At 37.9% G+C, this 18988-nt stretch overlaps 1 protein-coding gene across 3 annotated transcripts in view; it reads left to right on the top strand.

Annotated features, from left to right (window-relative positions):
- LOC143746582 (uncharacterized) overlaps window positions 1–9597 on the top strand; it is a 41851-nt gene extending 32254 nt beyond the window's left edge. The window contains exons 4-10 of one of the 3 annotated variants that reach the window (XR_013206585.1): window positions 3882–4091; window positions 6474–6639; window positions 6721–7452; window positions 7882–7933; window positions 8830–8900; window positions 9026–9069; window positions 9347–9597. Coding sequence is in view for 2 of the 3 variants with exons in the window: in XM_077238505.1 (XP_077094620.1) it covers window positions 3882–4091; window positions 6474–6639; window positions 6721–7452; window positions 7882–7947; window positions 8830–8900; window positions 9026–9193 (1413 nt within the window). In the remaining variant the exon portion in view is untranslated. Of the gene's footprint in view, window positions 1–3881; window positions 4092–6473; window positions 6640–6720; window positions 7453–7881; window positions 7948–8829; window positions 8901–9025 lie in introns of all 3 variants that reach the window. The other 2 variants (XM_077238513.1, XM_077238505.1) reach the window with 2 other exon arrangements.
- The last annotated feature ends 9391 nt before the right edge of the window (window positions 9598–18988 follow it).

Here is an 18988-nt window from a genome sequence, read left to right as displayed (position 1 = left end):
TTTACGAACGCCCAGAGACGTTTTATTGGGTGCTACGAATGTCTATCAAATGCGCCTGTACGAAGCTCATCGCCTTGCTGCTCCCTCCCCGCTCTGTGATTGGTTCCCCATCTGAGGTGAAAATCTGGTTCATGGTGTCCAGGCTGCCTAGCAGCGGGAATAAAATTGCTCTGTGGCCAGGCAGCATGAGGAAACCCAGGCTCGTGCTCAACAACAAAAGTTCTTAATCATATTTCAACCAATGCCCATTTTCCTTGACCGGCAACTTAACAGTTAGTTTAGACTATTGCTTTATGCTTAACTAAGAAAAGTCACACAGAATTTAATAATACTAGGCTTAATTGTTTCCATAATGTCTTAAGAAAATCAATAAAACTGGAAATATCACTTCTCCCTGATGAAATAACCAATTTGCACGTTTATTCAATAATGTTTTCAATAAAAGAACACTGCCATGTTAATGGTGACAACCTCATTGTGCATTTGTCATTACAGATTTACATTGTTAAATATTCAGTAATGGAAACAGCATCTTAGTTTACCTATTAATCATTAAAAACTCTAAAAATTAAAATCATTAAAAAGTGCCCGCCGGTCCTCAGTCCGATGGTTAAAAACTTTTATGTAAATCTTGGTGTTTTCTGTAATCCAGAGGAGTGTATCCAATAAGTGCACCATCTTGTGGCCAGAAATCGTTTTTTTATGTTTCTATGTTATTTAGAACTGGTGGTCCTCACTTGGTAGCAATTACAAGAATGTGTGTGTGTGTGTGTGTTCACTGAGTCTGTACACGCTCAGTGTGTGTGTGTGTGTGTGTGTGTGTGTGTGTGTGTGTGTGTGTGTGTGTGTGTGTGTGTGTGTGTGTGTGTGTGTGTGTGTGTGTGTTCACTGAGTCTGTACACGCTCAGTGTGTGTGTGTGTGTGTGTGTGTGTGTGTGTGTGTGTGTGTGTGTGTGTGTGTGTGTGTGTTCACTGAGTCTGTACACGCTCAGTGTGTGTGTGTGTGTGTTCACTGAGTCTGTACACGCTCAGTGTGTGTGTGTGTGTGTGTGTGTGTGTTCACTGAGTCTGTACACGCTCAGTGTGTGTGTGTGTGTGTGTGTGTGTGTGTGTGTTCACTGAGTCTGTACACGCTCAGTGTGTGTGTGTGTGTGTGTGTGTGTGTGTGTGTGTGTGTGTGTGTGTGTGTGTGTGTGTTCACTGAGTCTGTACACGCTCAGGACTTTCCTCAGTTTAGGGTCTCTCACCTTACTCAGGTATCCTGCAAATTCATATTTTCTGTTTAGGGCCAAATAGCATTCCAGTTTACTCTGTTTGGCTGTTGCATCTGTCCAATGTTTAAGGTATTTTTTTTTTGTGTCTGTTTTAATAATTGGTTTGGTCTGGCTCTGTTTTTATTGTCAGTTTGTGACGTCAGCTCTAAGACCGATCGGCCGAGGGTTCTTCTCTGGCTTCAGCTCTTGCTAGGTCAGGGCTTTGTGATGGAGGGTCTGTTCATCGCTATTTTTTAGGTGTGGTCTTGGAATTTAATGGCCCTTTTTTTGAATAGTTATTACAAGGGGGGTATAATCCTAATTTTGCTCCACAGGCATTATTTGGGGTTTTGCGCTGAACTCGTAGCAAGATTTTGCACAGCTCGGTCTGCAGAGTCTCTATCGGGTGTTTGTTAGTGAACTCTTTGTCTGTGAGTCCCAGACTTCACACCCGTACAGCGCAATGGGCTTTATTACAGTTTTGATTATTTTTAGCCAGATTCTTATTGGAATGTCAATTTGTATATTTCTCTTTATAGCATAAAAAGCTCTCTGGATTAATTGAGAGAAAAAGACCTTAATGCCAAATGGAGTCAACAAAGCATGGGAAAATTTTACTCTTGTTTTGGTTGATTTGCTTATGGATTAAAGTATGGAGAGTGTGTACTGTATATATGGTCTGATGTGCGATATTTTGGTTGGAAGCCAATTTGACACTGGCTCAGGACATTTCTTTCTCTGAGAGAATGGGCTAGTCTGCTGATTAGGATGTTGCAGAAGAGTTTGCCTAGGTTGCTGTTTACACACATACCACGGTAGTTATTAGGGTCAAATCTGTCTCCGTTTTTATGGATTGGGTTAATAAGACCTTTGTTCCAAATGTTGGGGAATATACCTAAACTCCAACCCCATTCTCACTCCCAGGGCGTCAAAAACTAAGCCTGGTAAAGTGCTTTCCGCGTCACAATGAAGAGTCGAAGACCCCTAGGCGTCACTTAAATGATGATCAACGAACCATTGATTTCAACGGCTTGGCTTATGCGTCAGATTAAGAGGCAAAAGTATAATAGAGCCTATGTCATCGCAATTTTCTAAAGCTCTGGTAAGAAAATAAATAGGCCTATTAAATTTATATTTTTTTATATCTAAGTTACTATAGCTACATAAATTAATTTTTTGTTGTCTATAAATCCTCTTTTTAATATTATCTGTGAAGACTTTTATCTGGAAACTCCAGCAACTCCAAAGCGTTTAAATCCATAACGCATGTGTATAAATATATTTGTGTTTTTATAATGCATAATTAAATGATTGTGTAGGCCTACTGTGTATACTTATGGCCTGTTTCTTAGTGTAAAAAAAAATGAAATATTAAAACACACATTTATATTTATAATGCTGAATGTATTTTTTGACTGCTATTTGCTCTTTAGGCTATTTTTACATTTGATGCCTGGGACATTAATAAATTAATTATCAGCTCGCTTTTAATGTTATCTGTAGAATATTATCACGTGTTTTATCTATATTTCGTGCTTTTACTGGTGTGGTTCTTATGTTGGCCAATTAAAACATAACTCTTACACAAAATCAACGGTATTTGTACGGAGTAAAATTATAACTGTGTTAAGAAATTTAAAATATTGTATTTTAAAAATAAAAAATTGAAAGCAAGCAATGCCACTAAATAAAGTTCTTTTTTTTTTCGTTTTTTTTTTTTCTGGCATCTCGCGGTAAATCCTGTCGCGCTTTCCAATGCTATATCCTCATCCTCAACCTTAAACCTCGTCTTTGCACAGTAGGTTCTGGTACAGAAATGTCATAATTTAGATACTAAAACTTCAGATTCTGGAATCATTGTACTTTTTTGTGCATCATGTTCACACGGCTATCAAGGTTGTTATATGTCAGGGTATATATATATATATAGGTATAGATATAGATATATTATTTTTTATTATTTTATTTTTATTTATTAAGAATAAAAGCAATACCCAAAACCTATTGACAGGTGCTAATGATACCTGATGCTATGGTGGTATGTATATAGTGCTAATGGTACAAATAGGCCTACTGTATGTCAATTTCAAGTGTTAGCATGTTAGCTAATACTTAATAATTTGGGGTTTATCAGATACTTTATGACCTGGGATTTGTCAGACTGCCATAATAGACAAGTTAAATAATGGATTGATTTTATTTTTATTATTTTACATAGAATATCGACTTGGTCTATGTTCATGCACAGACATATATAATTCATACAAGTGTATGTATTTGTAATACATAATATGTGACGTGTTTATATGGTATTTGTATTAATACACACATACTGTAATGATAAGTCAAAAAATTACTTGTTTGAATGAATTTTCATTTGAAGTAATTCTTTCACATGATCTACATTTTGTTATCCATTCAAATAAATATTATCCAATTTTCTGTCCACACCACTACACCTTCTCCTATATACTGTAGCATCCAAACAGAAAACGTCAGGTAGAAAACTCAAATTGTGCTCTACCAAATGATTGAGAGGTCTGTGAATGGGTTAAGAGCTTAACATGTTTTAAACTGTTGCCTGCACTTGTTTTGTTTGGATTGTAATTTTTTTTTTCTTTCTTTCAGAGCAAAATGACAAAACCAAAACAGAAAACATGTCCCCACTGCCAGGCACTCAACAATGCCAGCTGCAAAACATGTAAAACATGTTTCGCTAGTTTAACCCTCGGACAGAGAGTTAAAAACAAACAAAAGAATATCGAGGAGAGTTCATGGAAGTCCAGCACAAAAAAACACAGAAATGCTGCTCGTGTGGTGGATTCTGCACGCATTGCTGTAAGTCTTCTTCTGCTTTTGTAGTATTAGTATATATTATATTCTGTTCATAGAAGCCTATACTGTACTGAAATGAATGAGGTAAATTCAAAATTATACAGATAACACATTATTCACTGGGTATAGGTGAAGTGAACACATATGTTGCATTTGCCCATCCAAGTATTCTCATATTTATAATGCATATATTATATGTCAATATAATATAGGCATATATATAACTGTGAATAATAAATAGTACAAATCTATATATATATATATATATATACACACACACACATATACAGGTGCTGGTCACATAATTAGAATATCATCAAAAAGTTGATTTATTTCCATAATTCCATTCAAAAAGTGAAATGTGGATATTATATTCATTCATTACACACAGACTGATATATTTCAAATGTTTATTTCATTTAATTGTGATGATTAAAACTGACAACTAATGAAAATCCCAAATTCAGTATCTCCGAAAATTAGAATATTACTTAAGACCAATACAAAAAAAAGGATTTTTAGAAATGTTGGCCAACTGAAAAGTATGAACATGAAAAGTATGAGCATGTACAACACTCAATACTTAGTTGGGGCTCCTTTTGCCTGAATTACTGCAGCAATGCGGCGTGGCATGGAGTCGTTCAGTCTGTGGCACTGCTCAGGTGTTATGAGAGCCCAGGTTGCTCTGATAGTGGCCTTCAGCTCTTCTGCATTGTTGGGTCTGGCGCATCGCATCTTCCTCTTCACAATACCCCATAGATTTTCTATAGGTTTAAGGCCAGGCGAGTTTGCTGGCCAATTAAGAACAGGGACACCATGGTCCTTAAACCAGGTACTGGTAGCTTTGGCACTGTGTGCAGGTGCCAAGTCCTGTTGGACAATGAAATCTGCATCTCCAGAAAGTTGGTCAGCAGCAGGAAGCATGAGGTGGTCTAAAACTTCCTGGTAGACGGCTGCGTTGACCTTGGACCTCAGAAAACAGTGGACCAACAACAGCAGATGACATGGCACACCGAACCATCACTGACTGTGGAAACTTTACACTGGACTTCAAGCTACGTAGATTCTGTGCCTCTCTTCTCTTCCTCCAGACTTTGGGACCTTGATTTCCAAAGGAAATGCAAAATTTACTTTCATCAGAGAACATAACTTTGGACCACTCAGCAGCAGTCCAGTCCTTTTTGTCTTTAGCCCAGGCGAGACGCTTCTGACGCTGTGTCTTGTTCAAGAGTGGCTTGACACAAGGAATGTGACAGCTGAAACCCATGTCTTGCATACGTCTGTGTGTGGTGGTTCTTGAAGCACTGACTCCAGCTGCAGACCACTCTTTGTGAATCTCCCCCACATTTTTGAATGGGTTTTGTTTCACAATCCTCTCCAGGGTGCGGTTATCTCTATTGCTTGTACACTTTTTTCTACCACATCTTTTCCTCCCCTTCACCTCTCTATTAATGTGCTTGGACACAGAGCTCTGTGAACAGCCAGCCTCTTTAGCAATGACCTTTTGTGCCTTGCCCTCCTTGTGCAAGATGTCAATGGTCGTCTTTTGGACAGCTGTAGAGTCAGCAGTCTTCCCCATGATTGTGTAGCCTACAGAACTAGACTGAGAGACCATTTAATGGCCTTTGCAGGTGTTTTGAGTTAATTAGCCGATTAGAGTGTGGCACCAGGTGTCAATATTGAACCTAAACACAATATTTAAATTTTCTGAGATACTGATTTGGGGGTTTTCATTAGTTGTCAGTTATAATCATCAAAATTAAAAGGAATGAACACTTGAAATATATCATTCTGTGTGTAATGAATGAATATAATATACACATTTCACTTTTTGAATGGAATTACTGAAATAAATCAACTTTTTGATGATATTCTAATTATATGACCAGCACCTGTGTGTGTGTGTGTGTGTGTGTGTGTGTGTGTGTGTGTGTGTATATATATATATATATATATATATATATATATATATATATATATATATATATATAATATTTTTATTTATTTATTTCTTGTAGCAACTCATAATGGTTGTAATAAAATGTTCATACTGTAACAATTTTCTCAAAACGTAATAAAATCCTGAGCTTATAATGTAATAACAATTTTTACATTTTGAGAAATGTATTACATCATAAACTTACCAAAACATATCATATTTTCATTACTGTAATATCTTTTAAAACATAAAAATATTAGTATCAGTTTTTACATTATGTGCAGTTATTACATTATGAGTTGCTATATTTCTCAATTAAACATTTAGACACCTTTCTTTTTCACTTTGATAATCCAGTTGATTTGCTACAGAATTGTCTGGTAAGTCCCTGCTTACCATTATGAACACATTGATATTTATTGACTGTCTGTGCATTTGTTTTACAGGTTAAGAAATTGGAGGTACTTGGCTATAAGCCAATTCTCTTCATTTCTAAAGAGAGAAAAAAAGGGTTTGTGGCTGAAGTCATCACTTCAATGGGTCCATTTGCAGTTGGACCACATCAAACCATCTTTAAAAGGATGACTAGCCTTTATGAATGTTTTATTAAAAGTAAGTATTTCGTTCATATGATCTACACATGCAATATTCAAAGAAATAATTTCTCATTTTCTTTCAAAAAAATTCTCATAGATTACCAGAGGATTCAAAACCACACCAGTACTGCTGAAACTGTGTGCCAGCACCAGACCTCCTCCCTTCCTCCTCCATCTTCTTCCTCCTTTCCTCCTCCATCTTCTTCCTCCATTCCTCCTCCATCTTCACCCTCCATTCCTCCTCCATCTTCTTCCTCCATTCCTCCTCCATCTTCTTCCTCCATTCCTCCTCCATCTTCACCCTCCATTCCTCCTCCATCTTCTTCCTCCATTCCTCCTCCATCTTCTTCCTCCATTCCTCCTCCATCTTCTTCCTCCATTCCTCCTCCATCTTCATCCTCCATTCCTCCTCCATCTTCACCCTCCATTCCTCCTCCATCTTCTTCCTCCCTTCCTCCATCTTCTTCCTCCATTCCTCCTCCATCTTCTTCCTCCATTCCTCCTCCATCTTCTTCCTCCCTTCCTCCATCTTCTTCCTCCATTCCTCCTCCATCTTCTTCCTCCATTCCTCCTCCATCTTCATCCTCCCTTCCTCCATCTTTATCCTCCCTTCCCCCATCTTCTTCTTCCTCTTCTTTCTACACCCTTCCTCCTCCTCCATCTTCTTTCCCCACTCCTCCTCCCCCTACACCATTTTCCCCCACCCCTCCTCCTACCTCCTCTTGCATCACCCCTGCTCCTTCTTTCTATGATTCAAATCTTCCATCTACAAACCCTTGTTTCCACTGCCAGAACAGTCATGCTGCCCCATCGAAGCCCAAAGATCCAGGTGATTTCTTTCACTTCAGGCAAAAACTGCACAACATGCACTTAAAGGGATAGTTCACCCAAAAATGACAATGCTGTCAGTGATTACTCTCCCTCATGTTGTTCTAACCCCATAAGACCTTCGTTCATCTTCGGAACACAAATTAAGATATTTTTTATTAAATCTGAGAGCTGGATCACTCCTCCATAGGCTTCTAAGTTCTATTTAAGCTTGAACAAAGTTATATTCCCAATTTTAGTAAAGTCAATGCATTATTTCTTAGTGTTTTTTTATTAGTTTTAATCCAGATTTAGTTCTGACTTTATTTTGAATCAAATTTAAGAAAATATTTATTGTGTGTGTGTGTGTGTGTGTGTGTGTGTGTGTGTGTGTGTGTGTGTGTGTGTGTGTGTGTGTGTGTGTGTGTGTGTGTGTGTGTGTGTTTTACAGACAATTCCTCCACACTGATTGCAAGGACAGGAGGCAAACAAAGAAAATGGATGTATAAACAAGCAGGTTTTGTGTATTTGCATTTTGAATGAAAACTGACTAACTACAAAGAAGAACACAAGTTTCTTATTTCAATGTCATTTTTAAAAGGCTTTTAAGTCGCAAAATATTGTTAAATTCCCTAACTACTAATAGACAATAATGTCTATGAAGCTGAATATGTATAACCGAATGTGCATAAACTGGAATAATCCCCTTCAATGTTCAAACTTACATCGTCTTGATTGTAAAACAGTGTTTAAATGCGCACAGGCGTCATACTATTCCCGTGTGCATGCTTGCTGTTTTAAGTAAATGCTTTTAAATAATGCCACATGAGTTATAAACAAATTTCAAGTATTCTATTAATGGAACTTATATTTAAGCCCTTGTTTAAATTCGTGATCGAGATAAACATCAAACTTGATGATAACAATACAGATATTGTTAAGAGAGCAGAATTATTATATATTATTAAGGGGGAAGAGAAAACAATTTAAATGTGCATGTAGTTTAACTGTGAGAATACGATATTTTATGCTCTCCATACTGTAATGACCATACAAAATAAGCAGATCCTAATGACAATGCACAGTGCCTTTACGGTTAAAATAAAATATTTGCCATTATGCAAATGAAAAAATCACGTCATCCATGAGTGTTTTGGGTTCATAATGTGCATTATTACCAAACCACACAACCAATTCAAAGCAAACTGTACTTCAGACGGTCTAATTTCAGTTCACTTGTAGGGTTTCAGATGGCAAGGACACCCAGTTCAGCTGGAACTTTAAACAGATATATTTATGCATTCTATTTATTAAGAATTGCTTACTGAACTGTTAATATATCATGAGTGTAAACATTTCCTGATTATATATTTTATCCTTTTATATTTTTCTGTTGTAGAATGCCAAGTACATCCCAGATTAAAAACATTTCCATATGACAAGATCATAAGCAGGAGGATGTCAAATGAAGTAAGACTGAACTCATATTTTGTAAATATTTGTTAGAAATGTAACGTAATCATTTTTTTAATTAAATAATGTACATTTATATGATGTGTGTTACTACCAGTTAATGTTGCTTATGTTTCTTAAAGGGTGTCAGAGAGGTTAACGTGAGATGGAAGCCTTGTTCAGGATGGTATGTATCACATAAAACCTGTACCTACGATAATTACACAAATGAGGTAAACCTGTTGTCAAAATCTAGGATATTTGTGTTACGTATTATAATAAACTTTTCCTTATTCATTTTGATGGCCTAATACATCTTTCTGGCTTACATTTTTGTCTTTAAATGTCTTAACTGAATGCAAAAATAGTTTTTAACAAAGTAATAGTCAATCTATTTTTAATAGTTACATGTCACAGCCTGTTCTGTAAATTTGTATATGATCGTTTTTTTTACTGATTTGCAGTGGGATGAAATGGACGGACACCTGGGAGCCCTACAATCTTTTCTTCCCAGAATAATGTTTAGTGTTAAGGTTTTTGTACTGTTCTTGGTTAAGTTACTGTGTTTGTTTGTTGTTCTTGTTTTATTTTCTACTTTTATTGCATGAAACTGTTTCTTTGCTGTTTTCTAATAAATCTAACAATCGATTGATTACTTTTCACTTTAAAAATCACTTTTATGGTAATTAATGTTAAATAAATTATCAAACATTGGTACTGTGAGTGTCTTTTTTTCCCCTGGAATTAAATTTTGGGGTAATATTTTCACCTGGGTGTTACAAAGGCTGAACATTATTAAAACTTGACATGATCTGGTAAATGTTATTAAATTGATAGGCTAAGTGTTATTTATGGTAACTAATACAGTATATTTAACAATTTGAAAAAAAAAAAAATGAGTAACAATTCATGCCAATGTTAACAGGCAAAAATACATCAAAACATTAGCATATAGCCTTCAAATATTGTAATCAATCAAGTAAACATTGCTTTGAAACGGTAGAAGTTGGTAGAAATAAATTTGACTTTTGAAACAAATTGGCAAGTCTAGTAGTCAGTATTTACACTGCAGAGACTTCATGCACAGATCTATTTTTACAACAGATTTTTTTTTCCTGCTCTTCACTGTCAATCCTCGTTAAAAATAAGGCAGTGTGGGGGCGCTGCTGAGCAAAGCATGGAGTAAGACGTGTTTTTCAGAGCTGCTGCAGAATCCGTAAAGATTTAATCTCACAACAGCATTTTCAGGCCGAAAGTCGCTGCAAAATATTTAAAAACAAAGCAAGTCTGATATTATAGTTGCGAATGGCAGCGAATCTCCGTAAATATAAGTACTCTGGCTCTACTAGCACAAGGCCTGAAGCCTCGGGACAAAGTGCCTCCAGTCAATTTGCTATAGGCATGAATACGGACTTTGAAGTAATAAAAGCGGACATTCTTTCCTCTCTGAGATCAGATATATCATCTGTAATAAAGCAAGAGTTGAAGAATGCACTGGCTGAAGATTTCGACACAATAAAAAGTGAACTACAGGCGATGAGGTCCGAAATCGCGAGCAGCGCCGCCGCCACACGTTCTGAAATCGACCAAATGAAAGAGAACAAGACGTCGAGGGGGCGCTCTCCACTTGGTCAGATGAGATGGTTACTCTTCAGACCACAGTAACCAAACTTACCAGCCAAGTCGACGACTTGAGAGAAAAGTGTGAAGATATGGAAGGGAGGATGCGGAGGGGGAATATTCGAATCGCGGGAGTTCCCGAGCAACCTGGTTCGAGTTCAACCGCAGCGGTATCCAAACTTCTGAGAGAGATGCTAGAAATGGACAGAGGTCTAGATTGACCGTTCGCATCGCCGTCTCGCCCCAAGGAAACCGGGTGATCAACCTCGCACCATCATTGCAAAGTTACATTATGATGGAGATTGCATGGAGATCTTGCGAAAAGCCAGAGAACGCGCTCCGCTCAACCACAACGGGAATCAAATCACTATCTTTCCTGACTACACAGCCAGCGTAGCTAAGGCAAGAGCGGCCTTCGGTGATGTCAGGAGAGCTCTCCCGGGGACGACAAGGTGTGCGCTATGGACTGCTTTTCCCAGCCAGACTGCGAATTTCACATGATGGAGAAGAAAAAGAGTTCCGGAATGCGTCTGAGGCAATGGACTACGTGAAGAGGAAAATTATTTCAGAGACTCAACGTGATGTTGGACATGCTGACTTAACATCGTGGAAAGGATGGCAGCGCGATAAGTATTCAACCCTTAACTTACTAATGTTAACAATTAAAGTAACACCAGGTAACTTTTGCTCTCGGGGTCCCCCTACAGTTGGGAAACAGTATTGTCCTCTACTACTGTCGTAAACTCTGTCATCGTGCATTTGTTGACAACCATGATAGCCCTGAACACTGTAGGAGGAGGTCACATGCAGGTGTTCTGCTTGCGTCGCGTGTGAAATGTCTTCATCTCAGGTACAGTGGCATATACAGGTCCTTCTCAAAAAATTAGCATATTGTGATAGTTCATTATTTTCCATAAAGTAATGATAAAAATTAAACTTTCATATATTTTAGATTCATTGCACACCAACTGAAATATTTCAGGTCCTTTATTGTTTTAATACTGATGATTTTGGCCTACAGCTCATGAAAACCCAAAATTCCTATCTCAAAAAATTAGCATATCATGAAAAGGGTCTCTAAACGAGCTATTAACCTAATCATCTGAATCAACTAATTAACTCTAAACACCTGCGAAAGATTCCTGAGGCTTTTAAAAACTCCCAGCCTGTTTCATTACTCAAAACCGCAATCATGGGTAAGACTGCCGACCTGACTGCTGTCCAGAAGGCCATCATTGACACCCTCAAGCAAGAGGGTAAGACAGAAAGAAATTCCTGAACAAATAGGCTGTTCCCAGAGTGCTGTATCAAGGCACCTCAGTGGGAAGTCTGTGGGAAGGAAAAAGTGTGGCAAGAAACGCTGCACAACGAGAAGAGGTGACCGGACCCTGAGGAAGATTGTGGAGAAGGACCGATTCCAGACCTTGGGGGACCTGCGGAAGCAGTGGACTGAGTCTGGAGTAGAAACATCCAGAGCCACCGTGCACAGGCGTGTGCAGGAAATGGGCTACAGGTGCCGCATTCCCCAGGTCAAGCCACTTTTGAACAAGAAACAGCGGCAGAAGCGCCTGACCTGGGCTACAGAGAAGCTACAGAGAAGCTGGGCTACAAGTGCCAAACCACTTGTAAATGGTTTACTGACCATGGTATTACTGTGCTCAATTGGCCTGCCAACTCTCCTGACCTGAACCCCATAGAGAATCTGTGGGATATAGTGAAGAGAAAGTTGAGAGACGCAAGACCCAACACTCTGGATGAGCTTAAGGCCGCTATCGAAGCATCCTGGACCTCCATAACACCTCAGCAGTGCCACAGGCTGATTGCCTCCATGCCACGCCGCAATTTCTTTCTGTGTCTTACCCTCTTGCTTGAGGGTGTCAATGATGGCCTTCTGGACAGCAGTCAGGTCGGCAGTCTTACCCATGATTGCGGTTTTGAGTAATGAAACAGGCTGGGAGTTTTTAAAAGCCTCAGGAATCTTTGGCAGGTGTTTAGAGTTAATTAGTTGATTCAGATGATTAGGTTAATAGCTCGTTTAGAGACCCTTTTCATGATATGCTAATTTTTTGAGATAGGAATTTTGGGTTTTCATGAGCTGTATGCCAAAATCATCAGTATTAAAACAATAAAAGACCTGAAATATTTTAGTTGGTGTGCAATGAATCTAAAATATATGAAAGTTTAATTTTTATCATTACATTATGGAAAATAATGAACTTTATCACAATATGCTAATTTTTTGAGAAGGACCTGTATTTCAGCATGTCATATGAATATAATTTCATGGGTTTCTAACGACAAATGATCGCGATGATCACGTTTACAAGCCAGTGTCATTATAGTAGCCTAGTCTATTGGTTAGCGTTTTACTGAATCTATATGATACTTCAATGCAATGTTTGAGTGGTAGATAATAACCATATATCGTCAATATTATAATATCAAGCTACCATAAATAAATCTGCAAATTTTACAAATCGATTTGCATCATAGCTTGAGGCAAGACAAATAATCATTACCTGATTCATGAAGATAAACGGAGGATAAGATAGCTTCCGTAACATAGTCAGGCAGACAAAAAACACCCCAGACTACGGGGTGTCATTGACGGTTGCGTTAAATGTTACCCAGATACAATAGTGCTATTTTCTGATTGGCTAACAACACCAGACGAACAACACCAGAGGAGACGCGCTTGAATTCATGCCTGTTCCACAGTGAGAGCGGCGCGGCCAGAGTTTTGGGCGCTGCGGCATATTAAATATATTACAAATAGTTTTTCAGCGTGAGAAATACAATGTGTGGCGGAATGAGACCGAAATGAGTGACTGTCACGCTCAATGCGTGACACTTGACAGCCCTGCGATTTTAAGGAAGTGGGGGTGGTGGTGGAAGTGACGTATATGCCGTAAAGCAGTCGAGTTTTGTAGTTCTCTTTGTTCGCCGGTTACTACCCGAAACCCGAAGTTTAAAAGTACGATTAAAAAGGCTACAGACCCCGTCAGGCTATGGCAGACGTGTCATTCAACCTATTGTAAGTCGATGTACCATCACAAGATACTTGGAAATATATTATGAAGGTTGAAAAGTTACCTGGTGTTACTTTAAATCTGCACAACGTCTTTTGCTCACCTGGACAGTAGCTAGGCTACTATTATTTCTGAAGTATATATTTTATGATCGTTCTAATGGCTATCCACACAGTTAAGTTAGAGATATACTGATATTATGCTGTTGTATTAAGTTAATACTTTTGACTGAGATTTGTTGGTTCTGCAGGAGCCTGTGTGATGGTATATTCACGCCCCCCTTGATAACTTCTTTATTTTATGCACAGGCAATTGCTGGCACAAAGAAGGTTAATTACTTTGAACTGAGATAAGTTTGGTTTGTAGCTGCCTGTTCTTCCCGTGCGGCCCAGGGCTCGGCCCCTAAAATACTTATCTCACCTATGTTCTGGAGTTCTACTAACTTTCCCTTTAGTTCTGACTTTGCAGGTCTCATAGTTTCCCTGAGATCTGCCACTGTTAAAAAAAGTGATGGAAAAATGCATCCATCTATATATTATCCAACATGTTGATCTTAAAAGGTATAACACCCATGTACTGGATGCCCCATTTTTACCTTAGCAAAGACTCATAAAGACACAGAGGGAAGATTCATTTTAGTAAATGGCTCCATAGATGTCATTAATGTCTCACTTATGAAAGTGTATGCACCAAACGAGGACAGGCCTGCTTTTATTAAAAAAAAGTTTTTAATGTAATTACACAGTATAGCACTGGAATATTATTAATGGGAGGAGTTTTCAATTGTATTATGTCACAACATTTGGACAGACAACCCAGCCCTACTACTTCACTCTCTCGAATGAGTTGGACTTGTAGATGTGTGGAGAGGTAAATATCCATATTGGGAGTGAAGAATATGAAATATATCCATATTGTAGAGATTTTACATTTTACTCTTATAGACATGCATCTTATTCTAGGATAGATTATTTCTTCACTCCCAAAGAAGAGCTATTTAGAATAGTAGATATGAAGATACTACCAATGACAATTTCAGACCATTCACCTGTGGAACTAATATGGAGTGTAGGACATAGACAAACTTCCAGGCAATGGAGATTAAATGCCTCGCTCCTTAATGATAAAGAATTTATGTATTTTGTCACAACAGAACTTAAATTATATCTAAATATAAATGACTCTACACAGTCTACATTTGCTAAATAGTGATTTATGTATATTAACTGCTATTCTTGCTAAAAGGCTAAATAAGTTAATCAGTCAAATTATACATCCAGACCAAACCGGATTCATCCCAGAGAGATATTATGGAGATAACCTCCGTAGAGCGTTAAATATTATGAGCTATACAAAATCTACAGGTGCGAAGGCAGTATTCTTATCCCTTGATGCTCAAAAGGCAATTTATCGGGTATCTTGGCAGTATCTGATCCAAACTCTTAAACGGTTTAAATTTGGCCCTAATTTCATAAAGTGGGTTCAAACACTCTACACAGATCCACTCGCCTCAGTGAGAGTTAATGGTTGTAGATCCGGACGCTTTACCCTAGAACGTGGGTGTAGACAAGGATGCCCATTGTCACCCTTGCTGTTTGCTATCAGCATCGAAACCCTTGCTCAACTAATTCGGGCGACAGTGCAATTAAAGGAATTGTAATTGGAGAAGAGGAACATGAGTTGTCGTTATACGCGGATGATGTTCTACTTTTTCTAACAGAACCGGAGACAACAATTCCATATTTAAAAAAATTAATTCTCAAGTATGGGTACTACTCTGGATATAGAGTGAATATGGATAAAACTGAGGCCATAGATGTTAATGGTCAAATCTCAAAACAAATCCAAATTAAAAGCGGGTTCAAATGGCCCAAGAATGTGTTCAAATACTTGGGCATCTTTATTCCCCCCTCTTTGGACCAGTTATACGACACAAACTATAAACAAGTGATTAAAAATATTAGCGAAGATTTAAATCGTTGGACAAATCTCCCTCTCTCTCTGATTGGTCATGTTGAATCTATTCGTATTGTTGTAAACCTTGTTCTTCTTAAGTGTAGAGAAACTCAGAAGTGAAGACCAGGAGACGTTGGGGTTATCTTTTAAGGGGGATTCTTTATTTGCTGTAGTCTGCTTCGTCCAAAATCTTACCTAAGTCTAACTAAAAGCAGTATACAGTAGTTCAGTACAGAGTTACATAAAGGTGGAGACACTCTGAAACAAAAGCTTGTAAATGAGGAACGTGCCCTAGACTGAGAGTGTTACCAATCCTAATCCAATCAGCATAACAGTGTAATGTAAATATCCTAATCCAATCAGCCAGACTCTTCACCGATACCTTCACATTATCTTAATGGCCAGGCAGTGCATAAAGACAAAAGGTAATAGTCTCAGTGCTATGATCAATTTAACTTACAATAGAGAGAACAGGACTGGCAATGAATCTCTTGCTGATACTCTGATATCTAAATTCAGTCTACTAAACTTTCTCGGTTTCTATACTATTGTATTGGAAGCTCAATTAAACATTTAAATAAAATTTGTAATCCTACAGTATGAATGTCCTGCCGAGATTACTTTATCTGTTTCAGATGTTACCTATAGAAGCGCCAAAATCTATCTTTGATTTGCTGGATAAAATAATTGCTAAATTTGTTTGGCAACGAAAACGGCCAAGAATAAGACTCAAAATAATACAATCGCCTAAAACAAATGGCAGGCTTGGACTCCCAAACTTTAGGTTTTACTTTTGGGCAGCTCAAATGAGGCCCCTGGTCTCATGGATGAGGGAAGATTCGCAAACCCGATGGATCAATATTGAAAAGAGCCTTTGTTCCATGCCCCTTAAAATAGTACCATTCTCCAGTGTACATTTAAAAAATGCCTCCATAGGTGAGTGGACCAAAGTTACTTTAAAGATTTGGAGAACTATACAAAAGTCATTAGGTTTGTCTAAGAAAATCTCATCTGCAGCAAGCATTGGCTATCTTAATGTCTTTGTACCATTTCGTACAGATGTGGGTTTCAAAAAGTGGTCAAAATATGGACTTGATTATCTGCACCAATTATTTCATAATGACACAATTAAGTCTTTTGAACAAGTAAGAAATAAATGTACACTCCCGAGGTCTGATTTTTTTAGATATTTACAACTGAGACATTTCCTCACAACGCATAAGGAACTTGAAATGATTAAAAAACCCTCCCCAATAGAAAGATATTTTAAAGAAATACAAATTGGACATACGGTCAAAAAAATTATTTCTAAAGGATATCTGTTATTTTTGTCTAAGAATTCAAATAACACATTACAGATCAAGGAAAAATGGGAGGCCGAAATGAATGAAACAGTGCCTCTTGAAACGTGGGAGGAAGCGTGTGAAGAGGTACATCGTGTGACCAACTCTAATGTCTGGAGGGAATTCAAATGGAAGGTAATAACCAGATTTTTTCGAACTCCACAGATATTTGCAAAATGGAATCCATCCTGCTCAGACAAGTGCTGGAGAAATTGTGGCCAACATGTTGGTAACCACACCCATATTTTATGGTCATGTCCAAAATTAAGAAATTACTAGAAAGATATATTTGATGCCCTTAAAGAAATCTTCCATTGTGAAATCCCTGAAGATCCCATAATAGCCCTTCTATTGTGCGTCCAAAGGGCCTTGAAGGTAGAGCTAAAATATATTTACTACAGATCTTATTCGCTGCAGCCGTGAAGTGTATTACATGCAGATGGTTAAAACCTGACCCTCTATCATACAATGCTTGGATTCAAAAAGTATGTGAGTTGTACGAGATGGAGCAAATCACATTCGCATTACGACTTCAGAGAACGGTTTTCTTAAAGAGGTGGGCTCCGGGTAATGCCGTTAATATTACAATGACCATGTGTTATACTATCATATCCACCCTGATTCTTTTTTTTCTTCTCATCCACCGCTAGTGTCAATGCAACCTACAAATCAGAGACCGGTTACGTTTTAGGGCTGTCACCGTTTGAAAAAATCCTGTTCGATTTTTGAGACTTAAGTGTTCATTGAATTGAATTTGGCGTGTTTCTATGTTTACTCACTTTACTGGGGAAGTTCGTGTAAGCCAAATCTGTCCGGATTTAGCGCAAATACGCCACTCGTGAGTCCTCATGATATATTAAATACAGCGTATTGCACAGATTCTGCGAATTTCTGGCTTACTTGAACACACACGTCAATAATCGTGTGTCTTTTATGTTTTTTTTTGTTTGTTGTGTATTATGTTTCTTTGTTTGTTGTATCTTTGCTATTTTAAATTTTTTTTGTACAGCGCTTAGAGGTGTACATTTAAAAGCACTATAGAAAATAAAGGTTTTATAAGCAACAAATAACAACGCGCTTGTTCACTTGCATTGAAGTAATAGCGAATATTAAAAAGCATTTGGTTAACAGAAGAGACATTGTTATTTCTCCAACATCCTACATGTTCTGTGTACTGTATTGATCTGTCCGCCTAAAACGCATTTAAAAAAATAAAAAAATAAAAGGCCGGTGGTGGTGGCTCACTTTGAAATTTCAATTTAAAAGAAACCACTTTGATTTTAGGGTCAAATTGTAGCACGTCCTCAATAGTTTGAGTTTCCTCCACCAACATTTTAGTGGTTTCCTTCAGGTCAGTCGACACGGTCACCATTAGACAGGTGAGAAGGGATGGGAAAACATCGTGCCAAGTTAAAGCGGTGATGAGATGTTTTAATGCGTTTTTTAGATGTATTATGGTGCCCGAACCCGTATGACTGAACGGTGACGCGAACATTTTATTTACTGCAGCCGCAGCCATCATTACCAAGCGAGAACAGTGAATGAAACGAAGCGAACGTACAAGCCATAGTGTGACATGCGTAAACCAATGGTGTAAACATAATCATAGATGACACCACGGGTTTTAATTTAAAAGAAAGAACGTAGCCTACGTTTGTATGTAGGCATAAGCAATTTATATTCACAATACTTACTAAAATATAATTAAATTTTTTTTATTGAATTTGTATTAGTTGTTTGAAGAGTAAAAAAAAACGTTCGGTCTTATCACAAGTTTACAACCGGCAAGTCGGTCGGACTAAGTTGGGTCGGTCCTAAATTGACAGGGTCGGTCGAGTTACGGCAAACAAGATTATTTTTAAGGATGGCCTTAGGTCACTGTGGTGACAATATTTTCAGAGACTCTTGTCAACATAGTAGGCGTGATAAACATTTCTTATCCCCTCGTAACCCTGCATGCAGTGCTCTAATCATCATTTATGCTTCTTTTTACTCTAAAGGATTGCTACATATGCAGTAAAAAAAATTGGAGTAGCAAGTAAAACATCAACACTGTAGTGCCAAGCAACCATTTAAGCAAAAGTTGGAGAAAAAAAAGGAACAGCTTTCCCAAGAATGGAAAGACCGAGAAAAAAAAGAAAAGAAAAAAACAGCAGTG

The sequence above is a fragment of the Siphateles boraxobius genome, unplaced genomic scaffold (assembly GCF_051911475.1).
Source record: "Siphateles boraxobius isolate OS27281-9 unplaced genomic scaffold, OSU_SipBor_1 100, whole genome shotgun sequence".
Taxonomy (NCBI): Eukaryota; Metazoa; Chordata; class Actinopteri; order Cypriniformes; family Leuciscidae; genus Siphateles; species Siphateles boraxobius.
This window is presented reverse-complemented; position numbering and strand designations above follow the sequence as displayed.